The 27,555-nt window shown below is 61.2% G+C and overlaps 5 protein-coding genes across 6 annotated transcripts in view; 1 reads left to right on the top strand and 4 right to left on the bottom strand.

Annotated features, from left to right (window-relative positions):
* CASKIN1 (CASK interacting protein 1) overlaps positions 1–2,623 on the bottom strand; it is a 28,100-nt gene extending 25,477 nt beyond the window's left edge. The window contains exon 1 of the mRNA XM_069030159.1: positions 2,530–2,623. Coding sequence (XP_068886260.1) covers positions 2,530–2,623 — 94 coding nt within the window. The remainder of the gene's footprint in view (positions 1–2,529) is intronic.
* A 2,523-nt stretch (positions 2,624–5,146) lies between these two features.
* Positions 5,147–11,888, bottom strand: LOC138118878 (hexosaminidase D-like). 2 transcript variants are annotated; one of them, XM_069030178.1, is made up of 16 exons: positions 11,662–11,888; positions 10,721–10,784; positions 8,933–9,139; positions 8,616–8,721; positions 8,245–8,476; positions 8,003–8,112; positions 7,610–7,697; positions 7,365–7,529; positions 7,089–7,272; positions 6,819–6,890; positions 6,507–6,711; positions 6,333–6,415; positions 6,045–6,123; positions 5,777–5,878; positions 5,593–5,682; positions 5,147–5,481 (listed from the first exon to the last, which is right to left on the bottom strand). In XM_069030178.1, the coding sequence occupies exons 4-16, from the start codon at positions 8,708–8,710 to the stop codon at positions 5,298–5,300; spliced, it is 1,689 nt and encodes a 562-aa protein (XP_068886279.1). In that variant the 5' UTR covers positions 8,711–8,721; positions 8,933–9,139; positions 10,721–10,784; positions 11,662–11,888; the 3' UTR covers positions 5,147–5,297. The 2 variants fall into 2 exon arrangements, with proteins under 2 accessions (XP_068886279.1, XP_068886280.1); XM_069030179.1 differs by lacking the exon at positions 10,721–10,784.
* A 1,819-nt stretch (positions 11,889–13,707) lies between these two features.
* On the top strand, positions 13,708–18,239 carry MLST8 (MTOR associated protein, LST8 homolog). The gene is made up of 8 exons (XM_069030185.1): positions 13,708–13,935; positions 14,032–14,083; positions 14,154–14,316; positions 14,409–14,484; positions 16,299–16,451; positions 16,580–16,704; positions 17,143–17,306; positions 17,755–18,239. The coding sequence occupies exons 1-8, from the start codon at positions 13,807–13,809 to the stop codon at positions 17,871–17,873; spliced, it is 981 nt and encodes a 326-aa protein (XP_068886286.1). The 5' UTR covers positions 13,708–13,806; the 3' UTR covers positions 17,874–18,239.
* A 136-nt stretch (positions 18,240–18,375) lies between these two features.
* BRICD5 (BRICHOS domain containing 5) lies at positions 18,376–23,070 on the bottom strand. The gene is made up of 6 exons (XM_069030186.1): positions 23,000–23,070; positions 21,192–21,244; positions 20,580–20,732; positions 20,279–20,386; positions 19,242–19,395; positions 18,376–18,750 (listed from the first exon to the last, which is right to left on the bottom strand). The coding sequence occupies exons 2-6, from the start codon at positions 21,225–21,227 to the stop codon at positions 18,656–18,658; spliced, it is 546 nt and encodes a 181-aa protein (XP_068886287.1). The 5' UTR covers positions 21,228–21,244; positions 23,000–23,070; the 3' UTR covers positions 18,376–18,655.
* A 948-nt stretch (positions 23,071–24,018) lies between these two features.
* Positions 24,019–27,538, bottom strand: PGP (phosphoglycolate phosphatase). The gene is made up of 2 exons (XM_069030184.1): positions 26,772–27,538; positions 24,019–26,162 (listed from the first exon to the last, which is right to left on the bottom strand). The coding sequence occupies exons 1-2, from the start codon at positions 27,484–27,486 to the stop codon at positions 25,837–25,839; spliced, it is 1,041 nt and encodes a 346-aa protein (XP_068886285.1). The 5' UTR covers positions 27,487–27,538; the 3' UTR covers positions 24,019–25,836.
* Between the last annotated feature and the right edge of the window lie 17 nt (positions 27,539–27,555).

The raw sequence follows: 27,555 nt of genomic DNA, 5'->3' as shown, positions 1-27,555 counted from the left end.
CATGGCATGGCTCATCTCCCACTGCCTGAAGCCCTGGCTGCCCAGGACAGGGATGGCACAGTGGGCGTGGGTGCTCCTGGAGATGCCCCATGGTCCCATCCCATCCCACAGCACTGGAGACGAGGGGAAAACGCCAAGTCACCACATTTCTTTGAGGTAGCACTGGGAAGGAGGGGACAGGGAGGGAAACAGTTTGCTGCCAAATCCCTGCATCTGATTTGCGCAACTTTCAGACAACCTCATCAATTATGGATGCCCGAGAAGCAGGCGCGGTGCGCGCTGCGGCCGGCCCGGGCCCCCGAACCCGCACTCACACCAAACCGGGCCCCATGTCACCATAGCAACCCGTGCTAATTCACGCAAGGATTTTTAAAATCTCATTTATTAAACCCCACATGAATAGGATATTATCCAGATAACAGAGCTAAGTTACAAATCTTCCTGGTGCCGCGCAGCACAGGGAGCGCCCCAGGCATGCGTGGGACCGGAACTTGGAGGGGACATGGGGACACCACGGAGTGGGGACAGCCCTGCTTGGTGCTCTCCCACTCCGTGCACCACTCCAGCCCCACTGCCATGGCCAGAGGTGCTTGTGCAGCCCAGGCCAGGAGCACGTCACCCACTGCTGCACACATGGCCCTCGCTGCCACACGGGACTGTCAGGTCCAGTGGGGCAATGGCCCAACATCGGCACCAGTGGGTCCAGCAGAGCTGGAGATGGGCAGCCCAGCAAGGGGATGGGCTGAGCATCCAGGCCTACAGTGGGAATCTCCTCAACACTAGGCTCAGCCCCACTGGGTGTCCCTTGTCCCTAACCCATGATCCTGGCACAGGGAGCGCTGCTGGCCCCTGTGGCCGTCCTGCCTGGTATCCAGACGGCTCAGCAGTGCTAAATGCAGCAGAGCACTGGGAAGAACAGGGATGCAGGAGCAAGTGGTGGCACTCAGGCACCTCTGGCCGTTGCCACAGCAACGCCAGCTGTGTGCCCAGGCCAGCATGGACTGGAGAGGGGTGTGTGGGGACACTGCTGGGCACAGGCCAGGCATTGTCCCCATACCCACACGCTGCCCCAAGAGGCCACGGCAGTAGCAGCATCTGGAGTGGATTGGGATGAAGTGGGCTCTGAGCTGGAGGTTCTTCTTGCCCTGCACAGTCCCTCAGCAGTGATAGCAACGATAGCACTGGGGACATGGGGAACACCACGCCAGCCTTGCATGACACATGCTGGCCCCATGTGGCCCCGTGGACATGGTGGATGAAACACCAGAGCAGGGACACGGGGAATGCCATGCCAACCCTGCTCAGCACCAGGACATGGGACATCACACTGGCCCTGCTTGGTCAGAAACAGCCCTGCATGACCAGGGACAGGGGACACCTCACCAATCCCGCTCCAGGGCAAGGGGGGTGCCCGCATTTGGGGAGTGCCGGCCCTGGAGAGAGGGACAGTGGGTGCAGCAATGAAGGGACTGTGTGTCCAGTGACACAGAGCCACATGAGGGCTTCCCGTGGTCCCTGCCCATACCCAGGAACGGTCCCCGACCACCCAGTTGGTCCCCGCGCACCAGGCCTGAAACCTGCGGCTGCATCAGCACCATGAATTATTCAGTCCCGGGCGGAACGCCTCGACGGAGCAGTTACATCCTACGGCGAGTAGATGATACTCATGGAGCTACACACACGTACACCCGGAGACGCACACGCACAGCCACACGCACGCCCCCGCAGCCTCACACCTGGCCACGCACCCGCGGCGCACCCGCGGAGCCGTGCACAGCCAGCCGCAGGGATGCACCGGGAGATACCCGCGGAGCGACATCCAAACACCCCCTCACCGAGAAACACCAACAGCCCAGCCAAACACACAGATGCCAGGGTACACACCGCCACGCAAACACCCCACGCACCCAAACACAGCCGCACACGCACCCGCGGCAGCGCGGACACACGCAGAGGTGTGCGGGCAGCCAGCCCCGGCGCTCACCCTCGCGGGCCGGGCACGCTCGCTGCACGCACACGCAGATGCGCCCGGCGCTGCCCGGCCGCAGACCCTGCCCAAACCCCCGGGAGGACCGGGCCCGGCTCCCGGGCAGTCGGGAGTTGCTCCCGGGTGCAGGGCAAGGGCAGCCCTGCCGGAGCCCGACCGCGCCGAGGGTGCCCCGGGACTGGCGAGGCGACCCTTTGCAGCGCTCTGCACCCGCACAGTGCCCGGGGATGCTCCGAGCCCCGCCGGGATGCTCAGACCCACGCCGGGCAGCCCCCCCCACCCCGCCCCTCCCGGGGCGCCCCCGGGGGTTCTCAGCACGTCTACGGTCCCCGCCCGCCTGCGACGAGCCGCAGCCGGGGAAGGGCCGGGGATGCTCCGGGGCAGGGAGGGCGGCATCGCGGCCGGGCCCCGGGAGCAGCGCTGGGACGCGGCCCCGAGCCGCCGCGCCCGCTGCTGCGACGCCGGTGCCCATGTGTGCCCCCCCATCCCCGTGTCCCCCCACACCGCCGCCCCCGGCCCGGCCCCGCCGCCGCCGCACTCACTGGCTTTGCCGGGCTTGGGCCTCTGCAGCAGCTTCTGCACGGCCGCGATGTCCTCCGCCTTCACCGCCTGCACCAGCTCCTGGTCCTTGCCCATGGCTGCGCCGCGCCGGGGCTGCCGGCTGCGGGCTCACGGCCCGAGCATCCTCCGCGGCGCGGCGCGGCGAGGGGCGGGGGGCGGCGGGGGGCGGCTCGGCGCGCCTCGGCACGGCTCGGCTCGGCTCGGCACGGTGCAGCCCCCCCGCCCAGCCCGCCCGCTCCGGAGGCGGGGGCGGGGGCGGCGGCGGCGGCGGGCGCCCGGGGCGGGGCGCGGCGGGGCGGGGGGGGGCCGCACCGGGAGCGCGGGGGGCAGCGCGGGAGAGGAGGAAGAGGAGGAGGAGGACGAGCAGGAGGAGGAGGAGAGGGCGGGGGCCGCCCGGTGCTGCGGGCGGAGCGCGGGGATCCCCCTCCCCGGTGCCGGGCCCGGGGGACGCCCCGGTGGGAGCCGCCGCGCAGCCGTGGCGTGTAACGAGCTGTCCGGTCTCAGCGGCCGGAGGGGAAGGGGCGAACACGGTTGCTCGGGGCCTCTTCCTCCTCGGGGAGGATGCCGGGGGGGGTCCAGCAGACGCCCTCCCGGGGCACCCCGTGCTCCCCAGCCGGTGTCCTTCGCCGGTCCCCGTCCCGCCCGACCATCGCAGCAGCCTGCGGTGCCGATAACGGGAACCGGGCAGGAGCAGCCTTTCAATTTCTGTAAATACAGCACTCATTACCGCGTCATTTCCCAGTTTTGTTGACACAATGGCCGGTGACATTCGTCCCTTTCACTTTTAAAGGTGAAATGACCAAGACATTACAGTTACGGAGGGTTCCCGGCTGTGCCTAGGGCTGAGGAAGCTGAGGAACCCGATAGGAAATGGGGCCAGTGATGGACACGGCGTTAATGTCCCGACGGTGCCAGCAGGACAGAGCACGGACATCACTCGCACGAAACCAGTCCAAATTTCTGCCCTCCCGGACAAGTTCCTAGATAAAAACCTCGTGGAGTCCCGGCTCCAGCAAACCGGCATTAGGGCACATGGGACCGGAAGGCTGGTAGCCAACTGGCTACCACAGCGCTGGGCACTGAGGGGTGCAGTCACAGGCGGGTGCAGTGTACGGGGACCGGCATCTGCAGCCCCGTGTGAGCACCCGTGGCAGAGGGAAAGACGGAGGAGGGAACCAAACTGTCCCCTGATGCCCCCTGCCCGCCCCGTGCTGGTCTGTGCCCCCCCGAGCTGGAGCCCAAGGGTCTCCTGCACAACCCCCATCTCCCGCCCAGTCCCCATCTCCGGGCTGACCCCCCCTCAGGGATAGCGGGGTCCGTCTCCTCTCCCCACCCCCACTTTCCAATCCAGGACATTTGGGTTGCCAGCACGGAACGCCGTCTAATCTGCCCTCTAATCCCGCAGCCGGGCGGCTGCACGGGGCCCTGAGCCGCGGCCGGGCTCCCGGGGCTGGGGGCTGGGGCTCCGCACGCGCCCGGGGGCCCCGGCGGGTCAGGGGCTTCCTTCACATCTGCCACCACCTGATAACAAACGCAGCGCCTCAACAAAGGTCCCTTTGTGCCCCACGGCTCCCTCCTGCTGGGCCCCCACACCCAGTCACCCGGCACAGACACGGCACGGGGAAGCTCCTGCCCCGACGCCCTCGCCAGGCACCGGGACCTCTGTGACCGGGGCACGACACGGGGCAGCAGGGCCGCGGTGTGGGGCCGGTGGGGTGCACCAACGCTGTCCCTCCTCCCCGCCTGAGCCCGGCTTTGCAGGAGGAGCTCCAGCCTGGCGTTCCTGCGGCTCCCTCGGGCTCTTGCCAAGTCGGGTTGGTCTTCGCAGAGCAGAAGAATGTGCAGTGAAATGTCCCCGCTCCTGCCCTGCACACCCCGAGCAAAACCAGCACCCGGAACGATCAGAGCCTCAGGCACGCGGGATTTAGGACGGGCACTGTGGGGAACAGGCACGTGGAAACCTGACTGTGGGAACTGGAGACTCCACCAGCAGCAGGAGGGCTCATCCCACGCAGAGATCCCCACGCATGCCCCCAGCACAGCTGCCTTTCCGATGGGAAAGGAGCGCAGCAGAGCCTCTGCCTGGACTCGGGAGGCGGGGGGGATCTGGGAGCACACGGGGCCTGGGTGCTGGAATAACAGAGAAGAAGGAAGAGATGAAGGCAGAATTTGGAGGCTGAAGAAGCCATCACTGTGCTCACACCCCTCCCAGCGACCAGGGATTCACAGAGAGTGAAAGCAGACACAGGGTTGGGGACCAGGTGCTGGTGGGAGCCTGGCAGGGCCCCTGCACATCCCTCTGTCCCTGCTCCATCCCAGGTGGCAGCCCTTTCCTGGGACATGCAGCACCCAGCAGCCACACCAACCTGGATCCTGTCCAGGGAGGGCACAGACGCCCTCGAGGCCAGCACAAGGCACAAGGGTGTCCCCATGAGCTCTGTCACACTCTGCCCTGTGGCTGTCAACCCCTCCAGCTCCATCAGAGCCTGAGCAGGGGCCCAGGAGGTGTCACAAGATAGACCCCAGCCCTCCACACTGGCCCGAGCTCCCTCTCCCTGCACTGGGGGCAGAGTCGTGGCCCCCCAGCACCCAGCAGCATCTACGAAAATACTTTATTGTGGAGGGGGGTGTGCAGGGGCTCTGTACAGTGCAAACGGCGGCAGCAGCGCTGTCACCAGCAAACAGACACGCGATGGTGGCCCCCAAAGCCCAGCCAGGGGGGCAGCGGGAGCTGGGGGGGCTCTTGCCCCTATGTGGCCTTGGGCCGGCCATTGAGGCGGATGATGGCCCGGTAGTCCCGCACCAGGTCCCGCAGCTGGTCCAGGTAGGGGTTGACATTCTCTTCCATCCACTCCTCCACTGTGTCAGGGAAGTAGATCCTCTCCAGCTGGGCACGCAGGTCACGGACGAAGCTCTCCCAGTCCTCATGGAGCCTGCAGAGGGGAGAGCAGGGGTCCAGCTCCCTCCTGCGAGGGACCCCAGGGCTGGGCCTGGGACCCTTCCCAGCCCTGTGCCGACTCCTCCCAGCCCCCAGCACCACGTACTTCAGCACCTTGCTGCCAAAGCTCTCCATGTTGCGGGGGTTCCCAAACTGGCGCTTCCGGTGGTAGGGGCTGAACCAGCCCTTGATGGCACTGGAGAGGCACGAGGGAGTTGGGGACACAGGGGCCACGGGGGATGGGGAGCTGCACATGAGGCACCAATCCCACTGCTCCCCCCGCATGTTACCTCTCCTCCTCCAGTGCCTTAAGGATGCTCTCCTTCAGGTGGCCATTAACCTGCTCTACCATGTGGTAGATCTCCACACCAGGGAACGCTCCCCTGCCCTCGCTGGGAAAAGGGAGGGCAAGGTGAGGGCCCCGGATTTGGGGTGCACTGGGCTGGGTGAATCCCAGCACCTCGGTGGGTCTGGGACCAGGGCATTTGGGTGACCAAGCCCCTGCTTCCCTCCAGCGCATCCCTTCTGGTGCAACTGCCACAACCACGTGCCACGCACCAGGTGCTCTGCTCCAGCTGCACGCTCTCCAAGCCCAGCACATCCAGGACCTTCCTCTTTGCGTCTTCTGTGAAGCCCCCTGGAAGGGTGAGGAAAGGGGCAGAAGAGCTTGGGACACCTCACCATCAGGCTTGCCCCAGCTTCACCACACCTCCAAAACTGGGTGAGCTGAAGCTCTTCCTCCTCTGTCTCCCACCTCCCCCCAGCACCCTGCCCAGCAGGACAGGCTCTGGCAGGCAGTGGCAGGTGAGGGTGAGCCTGGCCATGCCAGCAGAGCTGGGGGCTCACCGTTCACCAGGGTCTGCAGGCAGATGGCCAGCGAGGGGATGCTGACGGGCAGCAGCTCGCAGAGCACCGAGTAGTGATCGTACCTGTGGGGTGGGGACAGCCATCACCTCTGCACTGCGCCAGCATGGCTGTGTGGGCACCGGGAGGGCAGGGCGGGGTCCCACCACCCCTTACCTCTGCCAGCCGGTGAGCACTACGCCCTGCAAGCGCAGTGGGGCCAGCCGTGGCACGGCCTGCATCACCTTCAGCCAGCTCAGGTGGTTTTTCAGGTGGTAGCTCAGCGGGGTCCAGGCCTGAGCCGGCCCCGTGGTGCCCTTGAAGGCGCTGGCGAACCAAACCGCCTCGAAGCCGCTCTCCACGTACTTGGTGAGGAACGGCACTGCAGTGGGACAGGCGCGAGCCACCAGTGCCACTGTCCCCAGGAGGCTGGGGGGGGCTCAGGGGGGATCCCCCCACCATCCCCAGGAGCCTGGCATGCCACCTTACCAATCTGCTCAGCCTCGAAGTCGGGTGCATAGAACCACACCACGGGTGAGACGTGCTTCGCTATCCCGGACTCTGCAGGGAGGGCAGATGTTGGTGCCAGCAGCAGGAGGCAGCCTCAGGCTCCTCATGCTTCCCTGAGACCCACATTCCCACAGCGCAAGGCATGGGCTCCTGCTGGCACTGGGCACGATGCCTGCCAGGGTGGACACAGAGCGGGTGCTGCTGCGGAGCCTGGCCCAGGTGCCACCAGTGCCGTCCCTGTCCTCTCACCCTGCAGCGCTCCCACGCTGATCTTCCTCAGCATGTCATCCCACATGAGCACCCGCAGCCCCCAGTACTGCGCTGTGAGGAAGCCCAGAACCTCCTTGATGTGCTTCAGGTACATGGTCCCCACGTCACCCTTGTGGTGGCTCATCCAGTTCTTGGAGTCTATCCCCTCCCCGAGATGGAACACCTGAACTTGGGGGAAGGGAGATGCTCAGCAGCCCTGGGAGCACCCCTGGTGCCTGGGGCGTGGGCTGGGGTCCCTGCACAGCCCCTGCCCACCTCATCTGCGCCGATGTGGATCCAGGTGGAGTGCCGGTGCTTCTCGATCACCTGCGACAGGATGCTCTTGAGCAGGGCCAGGGTGTCGGGGACGTGGGGGTTGAAGCTGTTGGGGAAGCGCTCGACCTCCCGCAGGTGCTGGTACTTCTCATGCTTGAGGATGAACTGTGGGGAGGAACCATCAGGGGGTTGTCCAGAGGGAATCCCTGTGATTTGGGATGGGGAGCAGGACTGGGACCCTCTACCTCCACATGGCCAAAGGTCTGCACCAGGGGAACCACCTCCAGCTTGTATTGGTCTGCCAGCTGCTGGATCCGCTCGATGTCCTCCTCGCTGGGAGGGCAGGGACAGGCTCAGCGGGGGATGCCGGGGCAGAGGGCGGAGAGTGGGGGCACTTTCCCTCCTCCCCCTCCACTGCCACCCTGCCCACATGGCCCCAGCTGCCCCACAAGTGTGCACTTCACTGAGGGGCACAAACATTGACCTGTCAGGCCAGGAAACTGGTCTGCCCAGCAGCACAGCCTGGCCGTGGTTATCGTGGGCACGGGGCCACACCCAGCCCCTGGAGCACCGGGACCTGCTGGGGCCTCAGGCCTCACAGCCAGCTCAGCACACAGCCTTGTGTGAGCCCTGCTCACCTGTAAGCGTACGGGGACCTGAGGATTTCCAGCTCCCCCTTGAAGGGGAACATGTCCTCGTACTCGATGAGGACGCCGTTGGCTCCCAGCTGGGACAGGAGGGGGAACACCTGCAGGGTGGGCAGGGTGGGCTCAGCAGTGGGAATGGCACAAGTGCAGGTGTCAGCAGGGACAGCTGGCAGGCCGAGCCCCGTCAGTGCATCCCTCCTTGGCCCCTCCTCCCTGTCCCCGGGCATCCTCACCTGTTCCAGGTAGGAGACTCTGGGTGCAGCTCCCTTGAGGTCCAGGTGGACCAGCCTCATCTCGGTGGCACTGACATCCCTGGGGACCTGCTGCTTTTGCCTCAGGGCCATTATCTTTGCCGCAGGGACCTCCAGAACCTGGCTCTGGGGGATGATGTCCTGGACAATGTCACCCGTGTCCCCCCAGAACCCGCTGTCCTTGCTGATGTGCTTGTGCAGCTCCAGGGTAAAGCTGCAGGGAGTGGAGCAGGGATGGGGATATCCATGGGGTTATGGGGGCACCAGCTGCCCCCCAGCACCAGGTGCCACAGAAGCACAGCTCAGGGGTTGCTGCAGACCCTGAACTCCCTGGGGTCCTGCTGTCACCTCACCTGTCACGGAAGAGGAACTTGATGCCGGCCAAGGCGACAAGGAGCAGCACTACGAGGCGCAGCAGGTTCAGCCGGTGGCTCCGCTGGAAGGCCATCTCTGGGAGCTCTGGGGACACACACGGGGGTCCAGCACCCCACGGCCAGCAGTGGCCGGAGGGACCCCAAGCACAAGTGAGTCCACACAGCCCCACGTACCGTGCCCTGCTCCCCTGAACATGGCAGCACGAGACCCGGAGAAAGGCGACATGGGGACAACCTCTCTGGCCAGCCTGGTCCCCATCGGGGACGTGTGCGGCAGTGCCCCGTGTCCGTCCTACCTCGTGTGCCCCAGCGTGGGGCCAGCGGCCAGCTCTGCCTCTCCCTCTGCCTGCACGGGTGAGGCCGGTGCCAGAGCAAACAGGGCGGTGGTTGCAGAGCAGGTCCCGACCGGGGATCCCGTCCAGCTGCCGGGTCACCCCCGAGCCAGGGGCCGTGTCACAGGGCGGCTGGATGGAGTAGCATCACGGGGTGGGCAGGGTGCAGCCCTGCGGGTAGGGAAGAGGTGATTGGGAGCCACCCAGGCGCATGCCAGCGCTGGGCTGCTCCGGGGATGGTACCGGCACAGCCACGGCACTGGCGGGGTGAATGTAGCAGCTCGGACCCCCCTGGCACCCGCAGGAGCCATGAGAAGGGAACCACGGATCCTCTTGGGAACCACACGCAGGCATCACTTCTGTCCTTTCTTACTCCTGTTTCTCCAGTTCTGGTGTGCTTGGTGAGGCAGGGATGGGGCAGCGCAGCCACCCCCGGCGCTGCTGCCGCCAGCACTTCTGGTGAGCTGCCACCCAAACACATCCGAGCTCAGGGTTAAATTCAGCGCCGGCAGATTGGGGAAGTGAAAAGCAGATTTTGGCAGCTGCGGGTGCCCAAGCGGCTCAGCTGATCGCGAGGGTTTTGTTTGTGTTGCCTCAGCGGTGGCATCAGGGAGAGCCGCGCTGAGCCGCCCCGCGCCTCCGGCTCCGAACGAGCCCTCTCCCAGACACAGCCGCAATCCCTCCCGACACGCTGCTCCGCACGCTGCCACGGGGTGCAGGGGGTGCAGCGCCGGGACCCCCCCGGGCAGCGGGACGTGCTGTCCCCAGAGCCCGAGGCCCAGCAAGGCCACGTCGCAGGGCAGGACAGCGATGCGCAGGAGGGAGCTGGAGCATCCCTGCTCCATCCCCACCTCCCGGTGCCCGCAGGCACCCAGCCCCTCGGTGCCCATGTGCAGGAGGAGGAGCAGGAGCAGGTTTTTGGAGAGCAGGCTGTTCCCTGCGCTCCCTTCCCTGCATGGGCAAGGTACTTCACGACACAGCACCTCCTGTGCTGCGGGGGACAAATGTGGTACCCACTCCCTGCCGTGCCCAGCCCGGGATACTCCTGGCAGCTCCAGCACAGCCCAGCAGGGATGTGCCAGGCTGGAGATGGTTGCCAGCCCAGGGGTCACCACTGGGTGCACAGGAAGGGACAGAGGGGACACAGGAGGGGGGTTAGTGGTCCCTGGGCACACAGCGTGGGGAGCCCAGCACCCAGGAAGGCCATAAATATGCCAAGTGCTAATGGTGCTGTCATGGGAACACAGCGCCTGATCGGAACAGGGATAAATATTTAGACAGACGCTGTCAGCTCGCCAGGATTCGGTGTTTTTAATGTACGTTATCTTATTTAAATAGGGCAGGTCCTCGGAGCTGGAGCTCCCTGGCACAGCCAGGGCAAGGGCAGGCAGGATGGGTGCTGGCTGGAGGGGGGGCAGCACCAAGGGGTGCCGGGAGCAGCCAGGGCACCACATCCCTTGGCAGGAGGGCTCAGCTGATGGATGCCTCCCCTCTAACCTGGCATCTCGCCGCAAGCACCCACTATATTTATTAACGTCCCATCTTCTGCTGCCAGCGCTGTGGGGACGGCGCTGGCACAGGCCCTGGGAGGCTCGGAAGTGCCCGTGGCTCCTCACAACCGGCCAGGCTGACTCAACGCTTCACCGGCAGCAGGGCGAGGAGGGGCCGGACCCTGGGCCCCCTCCCTGCTCCACACTGCCCAAGTGGGTTTTGCAGCCAGCCCCCCTGTGCCCAGCCCAGCTCCCCGCTTACCTTGCGGAGCCCCAAGGAGAGGAGGATGGAAGCAAACCCAAACGTGAGCCTGGAGATGGCAGGGCTGTGGGGAGGATGCAGCTGAGTGTCCCCGGGGTGGCAGGGGCCCCTGCGCTCAGTGGACTGGCAGTGAGGGTTTCGGGTGCCACCCGGCTGCCCACAGCTCCGCTCTCGTGTTCCCCGCTGTCTCCACGCCGAACTCTCGCGCCCTCGGCACACCCAACAGTGCAGCCATGAGAGGAGCGATGCTGCTCCGTGTACGCTCCAAGTGCACACTCACACACACGTGCACACGCTCACGTGCTTCCAGAGCATTCCACGGCCAGCCTGGCCGAGACCATCCCGTGCTCTCAGCCTGTGCCACCCCCCAGGATGAGCTGCCCCCCGCCAGAGGTCACAGGACTGCCGCCCCACAGCTGGGGACTCCTGCGTAGGGAAGCTGCAGATCCGCCATGGGGCTACAGCCCCATGGCAGCAGGAGGCTGTTCCCTCATCCCTGGGCAGAACTGGTCCCTATCTCATCCCGTTCCTTCCCAGGACACTGGAGCACGCTCGGAACAGCCCCTGAGCACAGAGGACCCTTTCCACACCCCACTCATCCCTCTGTGCTGTGGGGCGCCACCCACACCCCGCAAACCCGGCACAGTCCACAACGCCCCACACCAAGGACACTCCCTGGGCATTCCCGTGCCCCACGGCACCCTTCAGGCTCTGCTCGGCACTCCTGCGGCCCCGGGCACACCTGCATCCTCCGCGGGCATCCCTGCATCCTCCCAAGCATCCCTGCATCCTCCCGGGGCTTCCCTGCGGCACCGGGACCCTGCATCCCCCCGAGCATCCCCGCATCCTCCTGGCACAGGTTCCCATCGCGGCGCCGGGCATCCCTGCATGCCGCCGGCATCCCCTCGCCCCCGAGCATCCCCCGCTCCCCCGGCCCTTACCGGCAGATGCGGGGCGGCCGCGGGCACCGCCGGGAGCGGGCGCGGGCACGGGCACGGGCAGGGCCACCGCCGCCGCCGCTCTTAAAGGGCCCGGTGCCCGCCGGTGCGGCAAGCCAGGAGGGACGCACCGGACCCCGCCACTCGCCTCGCACAGCGGGGACCGTGCCCAGCGCCCCGGTGCCACACGCGCACGGCGGGGAGCACCGGCACAGCGCGGAGCCGCCCGCCCTGCCCCAGGCGGCACCGGCACAGGGGAGGCCCCGGGGCGGCTCCGCAGCGCCCGGTGCGTGCCCGGTGTCCCCTCCCAGTGCCCGTTCGGGCTCGGTGTGTGCCCAATGCCCACCCCCGCCTAGCAAAGCCCGGTGTGTGCTCTGTGCCTGGTGCCCAGTGTGTGTCCTATGTCCTGTATCCCACGTCTCGTGTCCCGTGCCCGGTGTGTGTGTGTCCCCTGTCCCGTGTCCCACGTCCTGTTCCCAGTGTGTGCCCAGTGCGTGTCCCGTGTCCCACGTCCTGTGCCTGGTGTGCACCTGCTGTGTATCCCATGTACTGTGTCCCATGTCTCATGTTTCATGTCCCACACTTGGCGCCTGGTGTGTGCCCTGTGCCCAGTGTGTGTCCTGTGTCCCATGTCCCATGCCTTGTATCCCATGTCCCGTATCTAATATCCCGCATCCCATGTCCTATGTCCCATATCCCATCTCCCATATCCCGTGTTTCATATCCCATGTCCTGTGTCCCATATCCCATGTCCCGTATTCTGTATCCCATGTCCCATATCCTGTGTCCCACATCCCACATCCCATATCCCATATCCCACATCCCATATTCCATATCCCATATCTCACATCCCATATCCCATATCCCACATCCCACACCCCACATCCCACATCCCACTTCCCATTTCCCATTTCCCATTTCCCATTTCCCATATCCCATATCCCACATCCCACATCCAACATCCCATATCCCATATCCCATATCCCATATCCCACATCCCACATCCCACATCCCACATCCCACATCCCCTATCCCATATCCCATATCCCCTATCCCACATCCCATATCCCCTATCCCACATCCCATATCCCATATCTCACATCCCATATCCCATATCCCACATCCCACACCCCACATCCCACATCCCACTTCCCATTTCCCATTTCCCATTTCCCATTTCCCATATCCCATATCCCACATCCCACATCCAACATCCCATATCCCATATCCCATATCCCATATCCCACATCCCACATCCCACATCCCACATCCCACATCCCCTATCCCATATCCCATATCCCCTATCCCACATCCCATATCCCCTATCCCACATCCCATATCCCATATCCCATATCCCATATCCCATATCCCATATCCCATATCCCATATCCCCTATCCCATATTCCACATCCCATATCCCATCTCCCATCTCCCACATCCCATCTCCCATCTCCCACATCCCATCTCCCATATCCCATATCCCATATCCCATATCCCATATTCCACATCCCATATCCCACATCCCATATCCCACATCCCACATCCCACATCCCATATCCCATATCCCATATCCCATATCCCATATCCCATATCCCACATCCCATATCCCATATCCCATATCCCATATCCCACATCCCATATCCCATATCCCATATCCCATATCCCACATCCCATATCCCATATCCCACATCCCATATTCCACATCCCACATCCCACATCCCATATCCCATATCCCATATCCCATATCCCATATCCCATATCCCATATCCCATATCCCATATCGCCCATCCCGTTTTCAGCACTGCGCCCCCTGGCGGCACCGCTGCCAACGTCCTCTCCCCCTCCCCGTGCGCAGTGGTCTCGCCTCTCCCTCCCCCCGCGCACCCCGCACATGGTACGTCCCTCCGCCGCGCTCCTGCGCATGCGCGCTCCCGCCGGACGCGGCCTGGGGCGGCTGCGCGCTCGGGCGGGCGCTGTGCGCACGCGCGGAGCCGGGAACCGGGAGCGCCCCGGGACCGGGGCCGGGGGACGCGGGGCGAGAGAGACCCGGGGCCGGGCCGGGACCCCGCGGGGCGAGAGAGACCCCGCGGGCTTTAGGGAGTCCCCCGAGCTCGGGCGCGGCGCGGCGGCTCCGGGAGCGGCGGCACGATGAACGCGGCGCAGGGCACGGTGGGCAGCGACCCGGTCATCCTGGCCACGGCCGGCTACGACCACACGGTGCGGTTCTGGCAGGCGCACAGCGGCATCTGCACCCGCACGGTGCAGCACCAGGACTCCGTATCCTTCCTTCCCCGGCAGCTCGGGGCCGTCCCCGCGTTCGGCCCCCGGGTCGGGCCCGGCTGATGCTCGTACCGACCTTAACGGCGCCCGCAGCAGGTGAACGCCCTGGAGATCACGCCGGACCGGAGCATGATCGCAGCCGCAGGTGAGCGCTCCTGTCCCGCCGGGCACACCGGGAACCGGGCCGGGGCTCACCCGCTGCCCGGTGCTTGCAGGGTACCAGCACATCCGCATGTACGACCTCAACTCCAACAACCCCAACCCCGTCATCAACTACGACGGCGTGAGCAAGAACATCACCTCGGTGGGGTTCCACGAGGACGGGCGCTGGATGTACACGGGCGGGGAGGACTGCATGGCCCGCATCTGGGACCTCAGGTGGGCACCGGCGGGGTTCCCCCCCTCCGGCAGCACCCCCGAGCTGTGGGGCCGATCTCACAGCCCTGAACGCTCCTTCCTCACTGTCACAGGTCCCGTAACCTCCAGTGCCAGCGCATTTTCCAGGTGAACGCTCCCATCAACTGTGTCTGCCTGCACCCCAACCAGGTGAGGAAACTGCCTCCTCTGGGGTTTCCCAGCTCAGAGAATCCTGTGGAAAGGACATTAAAGCTCATCCCATTCCTGCCATGGGCAGGGACACCTTCCACTATCCCAGGGTGCTCCAAGCCCCATCCAGCCTTGGACGCTTCCAGGGATGGGGCAGTCACAGTTTCTCTGGGCAGTCTGTTCCTGTGGCTCCTCTGGGTAAACCTGAGGGACTGCAGAGATGTATCCCAGCAGAAGATGGGGTACAGCAGAAGATGGCCTGAGGGCTTCACGTGATGTGTTTGTGCTAAAGACCTGGTGGCTGTTGCAAAGGGACAGCACAGGGGCTGTGCTGGGCTCATCCCATGGGAGGAAACACGCCCTTGGAGCAGGCTCTGCCCCTGAACATCACTGGGGATGTGATGTGAGCGAAGCTGGAAGAGTTGGGGTAGCTGGGAAGTTTGAGGGTGACAGCACTGCCAAGAAAAAGCATCATGGGGCCTTTGGCCATGAGTCCCTTTAGGATGGATTTGCTTGAGGTTCACCAGTGGGTTCAGCAGCTCTTGCTGAGCAGAGGGAGAGTGGGGGCTCTTGAAGAGGCTGAAGGGAGCAGGAGCTGGGAAATCAATAGGGATCAATCAGTGCTAATGGCCTGGCTGGGCTGGGCTGGGCTGGGCTTGCAGGGCTGTGGTTTTGCCTGCAGACAGGGCTGTGCAAACCTCTGTAAAATGCTGAGTAATGGAAATGTTCCCTTGCATTTCATTTGGCAAAGGCTTAATTCTGCAAATCAGGAATTTCAGACTAAATTTGAGATCAGTTATTTGGACCAGACTATCCAAATGCTCTTGTAGTGTCGGTGCTGTGAGAATGCATTATATTAAATAAATATTGCTGCACATAGGTCTTAGATGGGAAATAATCCCTGACCAAGATGCTGCTGAGGTGCAGAGTGTTGGTTTGTGAGCAGAAGGTGGTTAATTAGTCCAAAGGTGGCAGCATTTGTTCGGACAGTTCTGTGGTTCTGCAGTTCCCTCTGCAGAGATGCTGATCCAATTATCCAGAGATTCTTCACAGCCTGGGTAAAGCCATGAAAACTTTGGACTCAGCATTTACGCCTGCTGAGAGGGGGCTGAGGGTTCAGGAGCCCAGAAGAGGCTTTTGTGCAGTCAGATAAATGCATTGAGTGGTGTTTGTCTCCTCAACACCAGCCCCTGCTCCCAGGGACAGGATTAGCTGTGCCTGATGACCTGATCTCCTCTAGGGATTCTGCTAAAATTATGGACAGCGCAGGGCTGTCGATAAAGCCCTGGTTTGAGTGGAGACATGCCAGCATTGTCTTCTGCTCTGAGCACGGGATCAGAGCCAGGACTCCTGCCCTTGCCTCTTGTCCTTCCCCCGAGAAGGGGAGAGAGAGAGAGAGAGAGAAAAACCCACTTCAGGTTGTGATTTTCAGGTATCTGCACTCTTGAGTGCTTCAGTTGTTCAGCGGCCAACCTGGCCCTTAATGCTGCCTCTCAGACGTGCTGAAAACCACTTGGCTCCCGTGGATGTCGTTTGGAGCTGTAGCTGTGCCACAGCCCTGGAATTGCGGCAGCTGCTGTTTGCCCTGGGGTTTACAAAATCAGCAAACCCCTCTGGGGAGGGAAACAGGCTTTTGCAGAGTGTCACGGGCATCAGTACTCGGCTGGGACAGCCAGGGTGTGAAACAGCCCTGAGCCGGGGAGAGAGGAGGCAGGACAGGACCCTGCTGCTTAAGCCCAGAGCAGGGCTCGATGTGGGTGCCAGCTCCAGGCTGCTGCTCAGCCCGGACAGACACGGCCGCTGTGTCCCTGCAGGCGGAGCTGATCGTGGGCGACCAGAGCGGGGCCATCCACATCTGGGACCTGAAGACCGACCACAACGAGCAGCTCATCCCCGAGCCCGAGGTGTCGGTGAATTCGGTGCACATCGACCCCGATGCCAGTTACATGGCCGCTGTGAACAGCTCGGTGAGCTCTGCCGGGATGTGCCGGAACAGCCGCGCTGGCTCGGCCGGGCTGTGCTGGGATGGGGGAACTGGGCTGGTTTCAGGTGGGCATCCACCAGCCCGGACACAGATCCCGCTGTGTCTCCGCAGGGAAACTGCTACGTGTGGAACCTGACGGGCGGCATCGGCGAGGAGGTGACACAGCTGATCCCCAAGACCAAGATCCCGGCACACAACCGCTACGCCCTGCAGTGCAAGTTCAGCCCTGACTCCACGTGAGTGTGGAGCCCCTCACCTCCCTCCCAGGGCAACCACGGGCCTTTCTGGGCAGGTAGGGGCCAGCTGTGCCTCCAGCTGTGGCTGCTGCTGGCTGCACATTGCAGGTCCCCAGGGAGGAGCGGGGCAGGAGGCAGGGGATGTGGCACTGCAGGGTTGCTGTCAGTGGTGTCCCACTCATGCTCCCTGAGCTCAGCAAGGTTTGCAGCCATGAGCTGTTCTACAACTGGGATCCAACTGCTGCAAAGTGTGCGCTCCTTCACGAAGTCTGTTCAGCTGGAATCTCCTAAATCAGACGGTGCAGGCATAAGGAGATCTGATTGCAATGAGGGCAGCTCTCCAGGCCATCACTGGCCCTGGCCCAGGTCTATGGTAACAAGAGGCCCACAGGGGGACAGTGACTAATGGGGTTGCTCTCACATGTGTTCTTCTTGCAGGCTCTTGGCCACTTGTTCTGCTGATCAGACGTGCAAGATCTGGAGGACTTCAAACTTCTCTCTGATGACAGAGCTGAGCATTAAGAGCAACAACCCTGGGGAGACGTCCCGGGGCTGGATGTGGGACTGCGCCTTCTCTGGGGACTCCCAGTACATTGTCACAGGTGAGGCACCACCTGGACTGTGCCAGGGCCCTGCACCAGCTGGGCCTGACCAGTTACCCTGGCTGGGACATTGCCAGAGCCTGGGGCACAGGAGGTGTGAGCACCCAGCCCCAAAGCCCAGCACATTCTTCTGACTGGAGCATTTTGTCTGTGCTGCAGTGGGGCAGCTGTTTGAACTGGAGAGGAGATCTCCAGCTGTGCTGTTCATTTCACAGTTCACAGCATGTTAGTCCCTTAAACACAGCTGTGATGATTTCCACACTCATTACTCTCCAAAATAATTAAACCCCATGTAACAGAGGAATGCACTGAGCTGCTGTGCCATGCTGGTCATCACCAGCCCTAAGGATGGCTGAATGAAGCAAGAGGAATGTCTTTCTTATATTAAGAGTGAAAAAGGAACTTAAAAAGTAGTATCATATATCCCTCTCTTCACTTTCTCTTCCAGCCTCCTCTGATAACCTGGCCCGACTGTGGTGTGTGGAGACAGGAGAGATCAAGAGGGAATACAGCGGCCACCAGAAAGCCGTGGTCTGCCTGGCCTTCAACGACAGCGTGTTGGGATAACGGGCACATGGGGCAAGGACAGGACTGCTGTTCGTTTCCCCTTGCCTTGCCAGACCCTCTCCAGAGCCTGGGTCACGCGCTGTACCCATCCCCTCCTGCATGGACAGGGCTGGGGCTCTGACAGGGGCAGCTGCAGCTGCCTGGGTCACCAGGCTGGGACCAGGCTTCAGCTCCAGGCAGGACATGGCTGAAATGTGTGTGGCCTCTGAGGGAGGGAGTGGGAGAGGGAGGCACAATCCCACTGCAGGGACACAAGTACAGTTCAGCTGGAGGAATCCCTGGGGCATCGGCTGCTGACAGCATTGGATGTTTGTGTACCCCAAAGTGGGAAAAAAATAAAAGCCTTTGCAAGTGATGGGAGAGCCTGAACAAAGAGGAGAAGCAGCTCTTGTCTCAGTTTGCAATCCCTTTATTCAAAGTATTTCACAGGGTGACTTGGAGAGCTGCTCTCCTAAAGCCAACCACCCCTGCAGATGCAACAACCACCTTGTGTTGAACAGAGCCTGGAGCCTCAGAACTCCAGCTACTTCCCAGGATTCCTCTAGGCCTGGGTCTCCTAATTCCTACGGACGAGGCACAGCCCTGGAGCAGAGCTGCAGAGTGTCTGTGCTGACAGTACTGAGCAGAGGCCTCCTGTTTCTCTAAACTCTCCTGACCTGCAGCATGGAATCAGCAGGAAGCTCTGGGGATGCTGTAGGTGATCCCTTCCTTGTGGAAGTCAGAGGCTTTTCAGGAATCCGGTTCAAGTATGAGGGCAGAGAGGGTGGCCATGGCTGCAGCACTTATTCGGGCAGGTAATAGAAGCAGATGGAGACGCAGATATTGCTGGGGAAGCAGATGTCAATGCACAGGTAGATGAGGCGCTGCCTCCCCGGCCCTGCCAACAAGCAAGGACAGCATGAGAGCAATGCTTTGGTCCTGCAGCTGCAGTCCCCAGGGATGCTTTAGTCCCAAAGCTACGGAGTCCCCAGGGAGCTGAGCAAGGGGAAAGCCTCAAGAAATGACCTTTCTTATTAAAGCTGGAGTAAGGCAGAGCAGGCTGACAGCTCAGCAGGCTGCTTTGGCTGAGGATGAAGGTGACAGGGATTAACCAGTGGTGTCTCAGGGGACAGCTCTGTGTGCTGGCTGTGCTGTGCTGCTGGGGCAGGGGCTCAGAGCCCATCCCAGTGCCACGGCTTGGGACAGGGGGTGGGTATGAGCCAGCACTCAGGGATGGTGAACAATGGTCTGATTTTGCACTAGAGGTCACCTGTCCCTGTCCTGGGCCTTGGCAGCCTGTCCTGGGATGCATCAGCTGTTGTGCGGCAGAGCCTGATCCTCTTAGAGGTGCTAGAAAAGCTCTTGCTTCCCTCTGCCAAGGGAACTTACCCTGCCCTCTCCGCACCCAGAAGATGGATGTCTGCTCACACAGGGTCTGCACAGCCTCCCCCAGGCCCCTGGGGTCCACCTGCTCCCCTGCCACAATGCCCAGGAACTCCCGGTAGAACTTGGTCTGGTTGTTGTGGTGTAGCAGCTGCTCAGCCTGAAAGAAACGTCCCCGTTAGTTCCTCCCAAGGCACTTTGTCCCTCCGGCCCCACAGCCCTGCTCCGGCTCCCAGGGCACCCCAGGAGTGGTCTGTACCCCTGGCAGGTTTCTCCTGCCAGCTGCCCTGTCCCAGCTCCCAGGATGAGGCTGCCAGGTCTCATTTTCTGTCTGTGGGCTGCTGGCCACCCCAGCACTACCAAATTTTACTTCCATTTGGGAGCCTCAGGGCTGGGCAGGTGCTTTCCTCTCCCTGCATGCCCTTTGGGAGCCTGTGCTCCTACACTTCTCTGGGAGTAAGGTGAAGACCAAGGAGCTCCCAGGAGCCACTGAGGAAATGGAGAGCAGATGGCAGGGACACAAAAAAATGGGGCTTTCTGTCTTCTGGAAATGGAATCTGCCCCTGCCCAGGCATCCACTGACATTTTGTTCTGAGGGTCCGTATACGTGATTGCCTCCAACTTGCTTCCCTGTGAGTTGGTAACAAACCCCCTTTGTTTTTCCTTCCCCAGATTTTTGAGCAGGTAATAGAATCCAGTGGGAGCGAGACCTGCAGGAACCCTGCTATTCACCTCCATGGGACACATCCCCCTGCCCCAGGCTGCTTCCCACAGGAATCAGGGTATGGATAAACCCAGGAGCTCGTGCTCAGATCTGGCTCAGAGCCCAACCTGGGGACACAGCTCTGCTCCTGTGCCCCATGAGCACTGAATCCCTCAGAACAGGGGCTGCTCCTGCTCCCCTCGGCTGGGAGAGCCCTGCCCTGGGTCCTTGGGGGTGGAGAGTCACCCCTGCAAATCCACACAGGGGAGAACGTTCAGTGCAAAGCTCAATCCATCCCCCATCCCCCAGCTGTCCCGGGAATGCTGCAGCAGCTGCTCACACTGTGCTCAGAGGTGTTGAGAGCCATCTGCAGGGTCTGCAGGTCCCAGGGGTCCATCCTCCTCAGGTAGCAGGTTCGCTGCTCCAGCGGCTTGTAGCACACGTAGCCCTGCAGACAGATGTGCCCCTTGGAGCAGGCAACACACACCCACCCTGTCCCAGGAGCCCCCTACAATGGACATTCTCCTTTCCCCTGCTCTGTGTTTCATGACTAAAGGTGCAGAGAAGGGCAGCAAACAGCAGCTGATGTCTCTCCTGGTCTGTAGTCACTGCTAGGGAAGCAGGGATGCCCCAGCACTCACGTTCCTGCTGTCGTACAGCACCACGGCGCTCCGGTTGCTCTGCGAGGTGATGTAGTACGTGACGGTGCTCCTGGCCTTGTCCACCACAGCTGTCTGGTTCCTCAGCGGGTCCTGCTGGCCCTGGAGCGTCACTCGGATGAGCTGGGAGCCAGCCTGGGCATGAGGAGTGGGAGGGCAGCACCCACCATCAGCTGCTCAGTGCTCGTGTGCAGCATCTCCCACCACCATCCCCGAGTGGCCCTGTGCTGGTCCCTGTTCCTTGTCTGAGTGATTCAGCAACGGAGAGGAGGAGGCTCTGACCCAAGGGAAGGATGGTCCATGACTCCATCCTCAGGCCTGGGGAGAGGCAGGCACCAGTGCCCCTCATGCCAAAGGCACCAGGTGCTGGAGGAAAAGGCCAGGGGACTCCCAGCCTCTGCCCCAGGCCTGCCTGCAGCCTGCCGGCGCCTCCCTGCCCTGCTTGCACCTTCCTGCATCGTCCAGCCACTGATCCAGCCAAACCCAGCCCAGATCTCAGCCCACCCATCCCTCCTGGGAGCTGCTTGCCACACAACTCAGGGCTGTAGGCAGGAGGATGGGAGGAGGCTTCCTGCCCAGATTGGGATCCCTTACCTGGGCAGAGCTGGGGGAGAAGCTGAGAACCCCCATGACAGTGACGCCAACAACTGCAAAAAACAACAAGGCAACGGACAAGATGATCCAGAAGGTCCTGGAGGGAGCTGGGAAGTGTGCTGTGGCCCTCCTGTCCTGGGAGCCAGGGCAAAAGAAGGAGGAACAGGAGTTAAAATTGACCCTTCTGCCAATTCTTTGTCATCAAACATGTTTCCAGCTCATGACACCAATCCTTGTGCAAACTGGTTGGAGTGCAGAGCTGCCAAACCATTGCAGCACCTGGAATAATGGAGCTTTTATCCCACAGCACTGGAATTCCAGATCCAGCATCCTTGTAACCAGCACTGCAACACCCAGGGAAGCTGCAAAGCCCCCAGGGCAGGGCTGGAGCAGCAGCTTTCCAGACACAGGGAACAACAAATTAAATTATTTTGGTTTACTGCAGAAATCCCCAGCGGGACTGTCAGCATTGGAATCAGACCCCGTGTGGAGTGATCCTGCTTCTGTTTCCCTCCCAGATTGGAGGGGAACAGAAGCAAGAAAATCCAGTGTTGGATTTTCTTGCTGTTGTCCTCCATGAGGCCAAGGAAAAGAGTTTGGCAGTGCTGTGACAGTTCTATTGGAACTATTAATTTACTTTAATTCTTATATTGAAGCAATTAAATTTAACTTCATGGCACATAACGTGATTTTTACAAAGTAGAAAATGTGCTTTCAATAATCTCAAACACAGCCCACATTTAAAAAATAACCTGTTTCTCAATCCTCTGAAGGACAGAGAAATTTAATCCATGCCCAGGATTACATGTGCTCCAGCTGCACGAGGATGGGCTCATCCAGCCTTGGGACAGTTATGGATCTTTACTGGAAACAGGGAACTTCCAGATTATTCCCCCAGAAAAGCAGCGAGTTACAACTGCACGTATCTGAAATCCTATCAATTCCAACAGAGCAGAGCCCCAGCCCTGCAGTAACTGGCAGGTTTTCTACAACCAGTGGAATTCCCTCCAGTGGGAAAGGTGCAGATAAAGAAATCCAGCAGCTCCCAGCTCACACCCATCGCGAGCCATTTGGCCGTGGCTCCTCGGCTCCTCTGCCCTGTTACCTGACCAGTTTATCCCGTGCAAGTCCAGGCACCTCCAAGGCAATCCAACTGACAGCAGCTGCCTTGCAGGAGCTGAACTGGGGATGCTGGGGATGAACAAAACCCTATCAGGATCCACGGGAATGGCAGGAGCTCAGCCCCTTTGGAGGGGGATCAGGCAAGCACAGAGCAGGCACTGTCTGTGATAGAATCATGGAATCCTGGGATGGTTTGGGTTGGAAGGGATCTTAAAGCCCATCCAGTTCAAACCCCCCGCCGTGGGCAGGGACACCTTCCACTATCCCAGGTTGCCCCAAGCCCCATCCAACCTGGCCTTGGACACTTCCAGGGATGGAGCAGGCACAGCTTCTCTGGGCATCCTGTGCCAGGGTCTTACCACTCTCACAGGGAGGAATTCCTTCCCAATATCCCATCTAACCTTTCCCTCTGGCAGTGGGAAGCCATTCCCCTTTGTCCTGTCACACCCTTGTCTAAAGTCAAGTCCCAGAGGAAGGACAGAGCCAGCCTTTGCCCAGGAGCTGCTGGAACAGGGAATACTCACTGCAGGGGCAGCACGGCCGGTGCTGTCCTCTCCTTCCATCCTGCACTTCAGGCAAGGACCTGGCTGCTGCCGCTCTGCCTCCCGCCCACGCACAGACTGGGCATGATCCCGGCTCCAGGCACACCTGGAAAACTTAAACGTGTGTCCATGGGACATAAATACCTGTCCCTCGCAGCCAAAGGGCTCCGCGGGAGGGGGAAACCTGAGGCCGGAGCGGGAGCTGAGCGCTGCTGTCAGTGCCCGACGCGGCTCTTCCTGCTTACCCTCGGCGGGGGCAGGAGCCACAATCGGGGCCTTTGTGTGCCCTCGGGGCTGGCAGCCTCAACAAGGGCCCAGGTGAGGCTCATTGAGAGATCAAATGACCAGAGAACAGTGGCAGCCTGCCCTTGTGGCAGCAGCAATTCCCACATCTCAACGGGAACTCGGCGCTGCCGGAGCTCCGTGGGCTGGAGCCAGATGTTGATCCTGCTGTCCCAAGCCTGGGCTGCACAGACTCACCTGTGCCACCCTCGGGGGAAAAGGAAAAAGGGGCTGTGCCACAAAGTCACCACCACAGCCTGCACTGCACTCGCACTGTCACCCATGTCCTGTCCTGAGAAACTCCCTGTGGGAACAGAGTTCCCTGATCACCCAGATCCTGAGCACTCCAGAAGCCCCCAAAACATTTAAGACCTGCCAGCCAGACATAACAAAGGTGTGGGGGCACGGAAAAACTCAGAATTCCTTCATGTGATGTCTTATCCAGGGAAAATGCAGGTTTTGGACATTTTACTATCAAGCACAGCCCAGGGCTGAACAAACTGGCCTGAAGCCCATAAGAAAGAAGGAGAGGGACTTTGGACAAGGACATGGGCAGGACAAAGAGGAATGGCTTCACTGCCAGAGGTTTAGATTAGATGTTGGAAAGAAACTCTTCCCTGTGAGGGTGGGGAGGGCCTGGCACAGGGTGCCCAGAGAAGCTGTGGCTGCCCCTGCATCCCTGGCAGTGTCCAAGGCCAGGTTGGACGGGGCTTGGAGCAATCTGGGAATAGTGGAAGGTGTCCCTGCCCGTGGCAGGGGGTGGCACTGGATGGGCTTTAAGGTCCCTTCTAAACTGCATCCCTAACTCCCAGCATTCCCACTGCACAGCTGCACCGAAGCTCACGGAGATGAGCCCACAAAATGAGACAACGCTAGGAAGAGCAGGTTTGAGAGTTTAATGGGAATTCAAGTAGAGGATTAAGAACTGTTTGGAAGTCGGAACAGAGTTTTGAAGCACGACTGACACCGCCACCAGCACATTCCAGCATCCCCAAGTCCAGGAAATGGCTCCCTTGCCAGTGAGAGCCCTCGGCACGGACAGAGCTGCCTGAGGGACGCTGGACACCTCTCCTGGCCTTTTCCTGACATATCCTGACACAAAAAGCACCAGATACAGAGACTGAATCCAAACCCACACTGTTACATCAGACACGACCTGCAATGAGTCCATAATGTCCGTATTTCCATGTTACCGAGATCAAGGGCAAGTTCTGCCTCTGACTTTGCAGTCCTTCATCTGGAGACAGAAGCAGGGAAGAGATTATCCACTTCCCTCCACAACTCCAAATCACAAACAAACAGCCTTTCAGAGGTTTAGCCAATGCTCTGGGAACACCGAGACCCTCTGGACTGCAGGGTTATTGCTGTACAAACAAGGTGACAAGTTACCAGGCAGGAAATGGCATCAGCACTGCCCAAGCTCCTCAGCTGGGCAGGAAGGAAAACAGTGCTTAAATTGAACTGTAGATACTGGAATCTATGGAATAAAAGCGTGTTATTTGCATATATAATTTTCAATTAATTCTGTAATGCAAAAGCTTTCACTGTGGGACTCGGGCAACACAAAAACCACCCTGTGGTGAGCCCCTCATTGCCCAATCCCACCTGGAGATCAAATGGAATCATCCCTGAGCAAGCCAGCACCCCTCCTCACCACCCATCGTGCCTGGCCCATGCCGGCACACGCGGAAGATCTGAACCTCAGGGATGGGAAGGAAGCACGTGCTATTGTCACACATGGCCAGGACCCACAGGGTTCCCTGTGGACAGCTGTCCTGGGCACTACTGAGTGCATGGACTGAGCAGGAATTGGGATTGTGCAGCTAAAGCCAAGGCAAGTGGCTTGTTGATGCTGAGGGAAGTGCAGGAGCTCGGTATGGATTGATCCATGGATTTCTGGGAAGCAGCAGGAGGGAAGGACAGTCCTGTGTGGCTACAGACTCTCTGCATTACCAAATGCAGCAGTTTAGAATTAAATCCGTGAAGTACATTCTTCTCATTCTCCCTCCTGGGAAACAAGATATATTATCATAGACTCTATTTATTTATAATTTAAATATATTCTGCTCTATCTTTATGCTCAGGGAGTGCCTGTGTGTACATGTGCTTTACACACACTCGACCTTGGACAGACACCGTGTGCAGCAGCCATGGTCTGGAATTGTGTGGGATCATCCCAATCTGCAGCACAAGTGCAATGTGCAGTGGTCAAAGGCGATGAATTTGTGCAACCTGACATGGGGCTGTGCCCCTGAACATGGCCCCAGTTGGGAAAAAGAATCACTCCAAGGGCAAACACCAGCTCCACAAGTGCTTCCAAACAAAACCAGAGTTACTGCACATCCCAAGAGTCATTTCCCTGAACAAACCAGGCTGAACCATGGCCCAGCCTGGCCAGGACATGGTCCTTCTCCTCAGATCAACCAGCTCCACTTCCCGAACTCAGCCCAGAGGACCCTGTGCCGTGGAGTACCACAAACATTGGATCAATGCATTTATAATTAAACCCAGCCCCAAGCCCCAGCCCCGGGTGCCACTGTAATGCCCCCTTTGTTCCAAAGTGCATTTCAGACTGAGATGTAAACAGAATCATACTGAGAGGACAGAGAGGTGAAAAGCTAAGGGTTCTAACTCCGGGGAGTATCTAGTGCGCACGTTACTGTCACAGGGCGATGACCGGGGCTGCTGCCTCGGCCCCGTTACTCCCCCAGCACCTGGAGCAGGTCAGCGATGCTGTCGACGTAGTAATCAGGGACCAGACGGTGCCTGGCAGGACAATCGCTGTCCTGGTGGCCCCGCACCTCGTCCAGCGTCGTGACCCCGGTGAGGGTGAGCAGCGTGGTGAGGTGGCAGTCATTGCCCATCAGGATGTCTGTGTCCAGCCGGTCCCCCACCATGATGGTGCGGTTGGGGTCCACGTCGAACTCGCTGGCCACGCAGTCGAACATGAAGCGGTTGGGCTTGCCCACGATGAAAGCCTCGCGCTGCGCCGCCGTCTCCACAGCCTTCACCAGGCATCCTGTCCCTGTGGGGAACAGGGATTAGGGGCAGAAGGCTCCCAGCATCCACAGGAGCCAGGACAAACCCGCTCAGGACATTGGGAATGCAAAGCCTCAGCTTTACAGGCAGAGGGACAGGTTGGTCCCAGGACAGGTGGTGCATAAAGCCTGCCAGGAGCTTGGAATTCCATCCCGCAGAGTGAAAAGGGAACTCCTATTTGCAAATAAAGAATCAGTAAGGATTCTCTCTCTTTCAGGGGTGCTGTGAAGGAGAGGCTCCAGGATACCCAGGCTGCCTCAAAGAATCCCAGAATAGCAGGGGTTGGAAGGAACCTCTGGAGATCATCCAGTCCAACTCCCCTACAAGGCAGGGTCACCTAGATTAGGTGACACAGGGACGTGTGTAGGCAAGTTTGGAGCGTCTCCAGAGACAGAGACTTCATGACCTCCCTGGGCAGCTGTTCCAGGGCTCTGCCATTCCCCATGGGAAGAAGTTCTTCCTTAGGTTGACATGGAACTTCTTCTGTTTTATCAACACAACACCGAGGTGTGATGAGGCGCAGAGCTAAGCACGAAGACCCCCCCAGACCCGGGGGATCCAGAACCACCCCCCCCACGCCCCCCGCCCAGCGCACCGGGGATGGCGGCGCCGCCCTCGAGCGGCAGCCGGTGGTCGCGGTTGGTGCCGACGAGGAGACAGTCGGGGCCGCCGCGCATGAGGTACCGCAGCGCCTGGCACAGCTTCGCGTAACTGAAGTGCTCGTCGAAGCCCACGAGCACGGCGCGCACGGCGGGGTCGAGGGGCGCCTGCACCCAGTCCGCGGGCGCGGGGCCGGGCAGGGCGGCGGGCCCGGGGCCGAGGTGCGGGATGCCCACGGCCTCCAGCTCGGCGGCGAGCGCGGGGCTGCCCAGCACGTAGGCGGCGGCGCCGGGCGGCAGCGCCTCGCGCAGGTAGCGGGCGGCGCAGAAGGCCGAGCTGAAGATGTGCCGGGGCTCGGCGGGCGGGAACCCGAGGCGCCGCAGCTTTTCGGTGTAGGCCGCGCGCGTCCGCCCGCTGTTGTTGGTCACGTAGTACAGCCGCTTGCCCGCCGCCGCCAGCCGGCCCAGCGCCGCCGCCGCGCCGCTCACGGCCGCCTCACCCCGCCACAGGACGCCGTCGCAGTCGAAGAGCAGCGTGTCGACGTCGGCGAGCACGGCCCGGCCGACCTCACCCACCAGCCGCGCCGGTGCCGACATCGCGTCTGCTATGGCCACCCCGCCGGGCCCGAGCGCCCCGCGATCCCCATTGGCCGCGCCGCCCGCTCCCCGAGCCTCCCCATTGGCCGCGCTCAGCACGGACAGCGTCCCCATTGGGCGGCGGCGCCGGCGGCCGCGCCCACCCCGCCGGGAGCGGGCGCCCGGTGTCCCTGCCCGTCCTCC

The sequence above is a fragment of the Aphelocoma coerulescens genome, chromosome 14 (assembly GCF_041296385.1).
Source record: "Aphelocoma coerulescens isolate FSJ_1873_10779 chromosome 14, UR_Acoe_1.0, whole genome shotgun sequence".
Lineage (NCBI taxonomy): Eukaryota > Metazoa > Chordata > Aves > Passeriformes > Corvidae > Aphelocoma > Aphelocoma coerulescens.
The sequence above is the reverse complement of the archived record's forward strand: the minus strand, read 5'-3'. Positions and strand labels throughout refer to the sequence as shown.

Bases quoted from the DNA above. Each gene is read 5' to 3' on its own strand.
- LOC138118878 (XM_069030178.1), bottom strand. From the start codon at position 8,710: ATGGCCTTCCAGCGGAGCCACCGGCTGAACCTGCTGCGCCTCGTAGTG. The intron at 8,113-8,244 runs GTGAGGATGCCC...CCCACCCTGCAG, and splicing joins GAGTCTCCTACCTGGAACAG to GTGTTCCCCCTCCTGTCCCA. The intron at 6,124-6,332 runs GTGAGCCCCCAG...TCACCCTTCCAG, and splicing joins CCTGCAGACCCTGGTGAACG to GGGGCTTCACAGAAGACGCA.
- MLST8 (XM_069030185.1), top strand. From the start codon at position 13,807: ATGAACGCGGCGCAGGGCACGGTGGGCAGCGACCCGGTCATCCTGGCC. The intron at 14,317-14,408 runs GTGGGCACCGGC...TCACTGTCACAG, and splicing joins GCCCGCATCTGGGACCTCAG to GTCCCGTAACCTCCAGTGCC. The intron at 16,705-17,142 runs GTGAGTGTGGAG...TTCTTCTTGCAG, and splicing joins AAGTTCAGCCCTGACTCCAC to GCTCTTGGCCACTTGTTCTG.
- BRICD5 (XM_069030186.1), bottom strand. From the start codon at position 21,227: ATGGGGGTTCTCAGCTTCTCCCCCAGCTCTGCCCAG. The intron at 20,387-20,579 runs GTGAGTGCTGGG...ATCTGTCTGCAG, and splicing joins TGCTGTACGACAGCAGGAAC to GGCTACGTGTGCTACAAGCC. The intron at 19,396-20,278 runs GTGAGCAGCTGC...CGTTTCTTTCAG, and splicing joins TCAACACCTCTGAGCACAGT to GCTGAGCAGCTGCTACACCA.
- PGP (XM_069030184.1), bottom strand. From the start codon at position 27,486: ATGGGGACGCTGTCCGTGCTGAGCGCGGCCAATGGGGAGGCTCGGGGA. The intron at 26,163-26,771 runs GTGCGCTGGGCG...TGTTCCCCACAG, and splicing joins GGGCGGCGCCGCCATCCCCG to GGACAGGATGCCTGGTGAAG.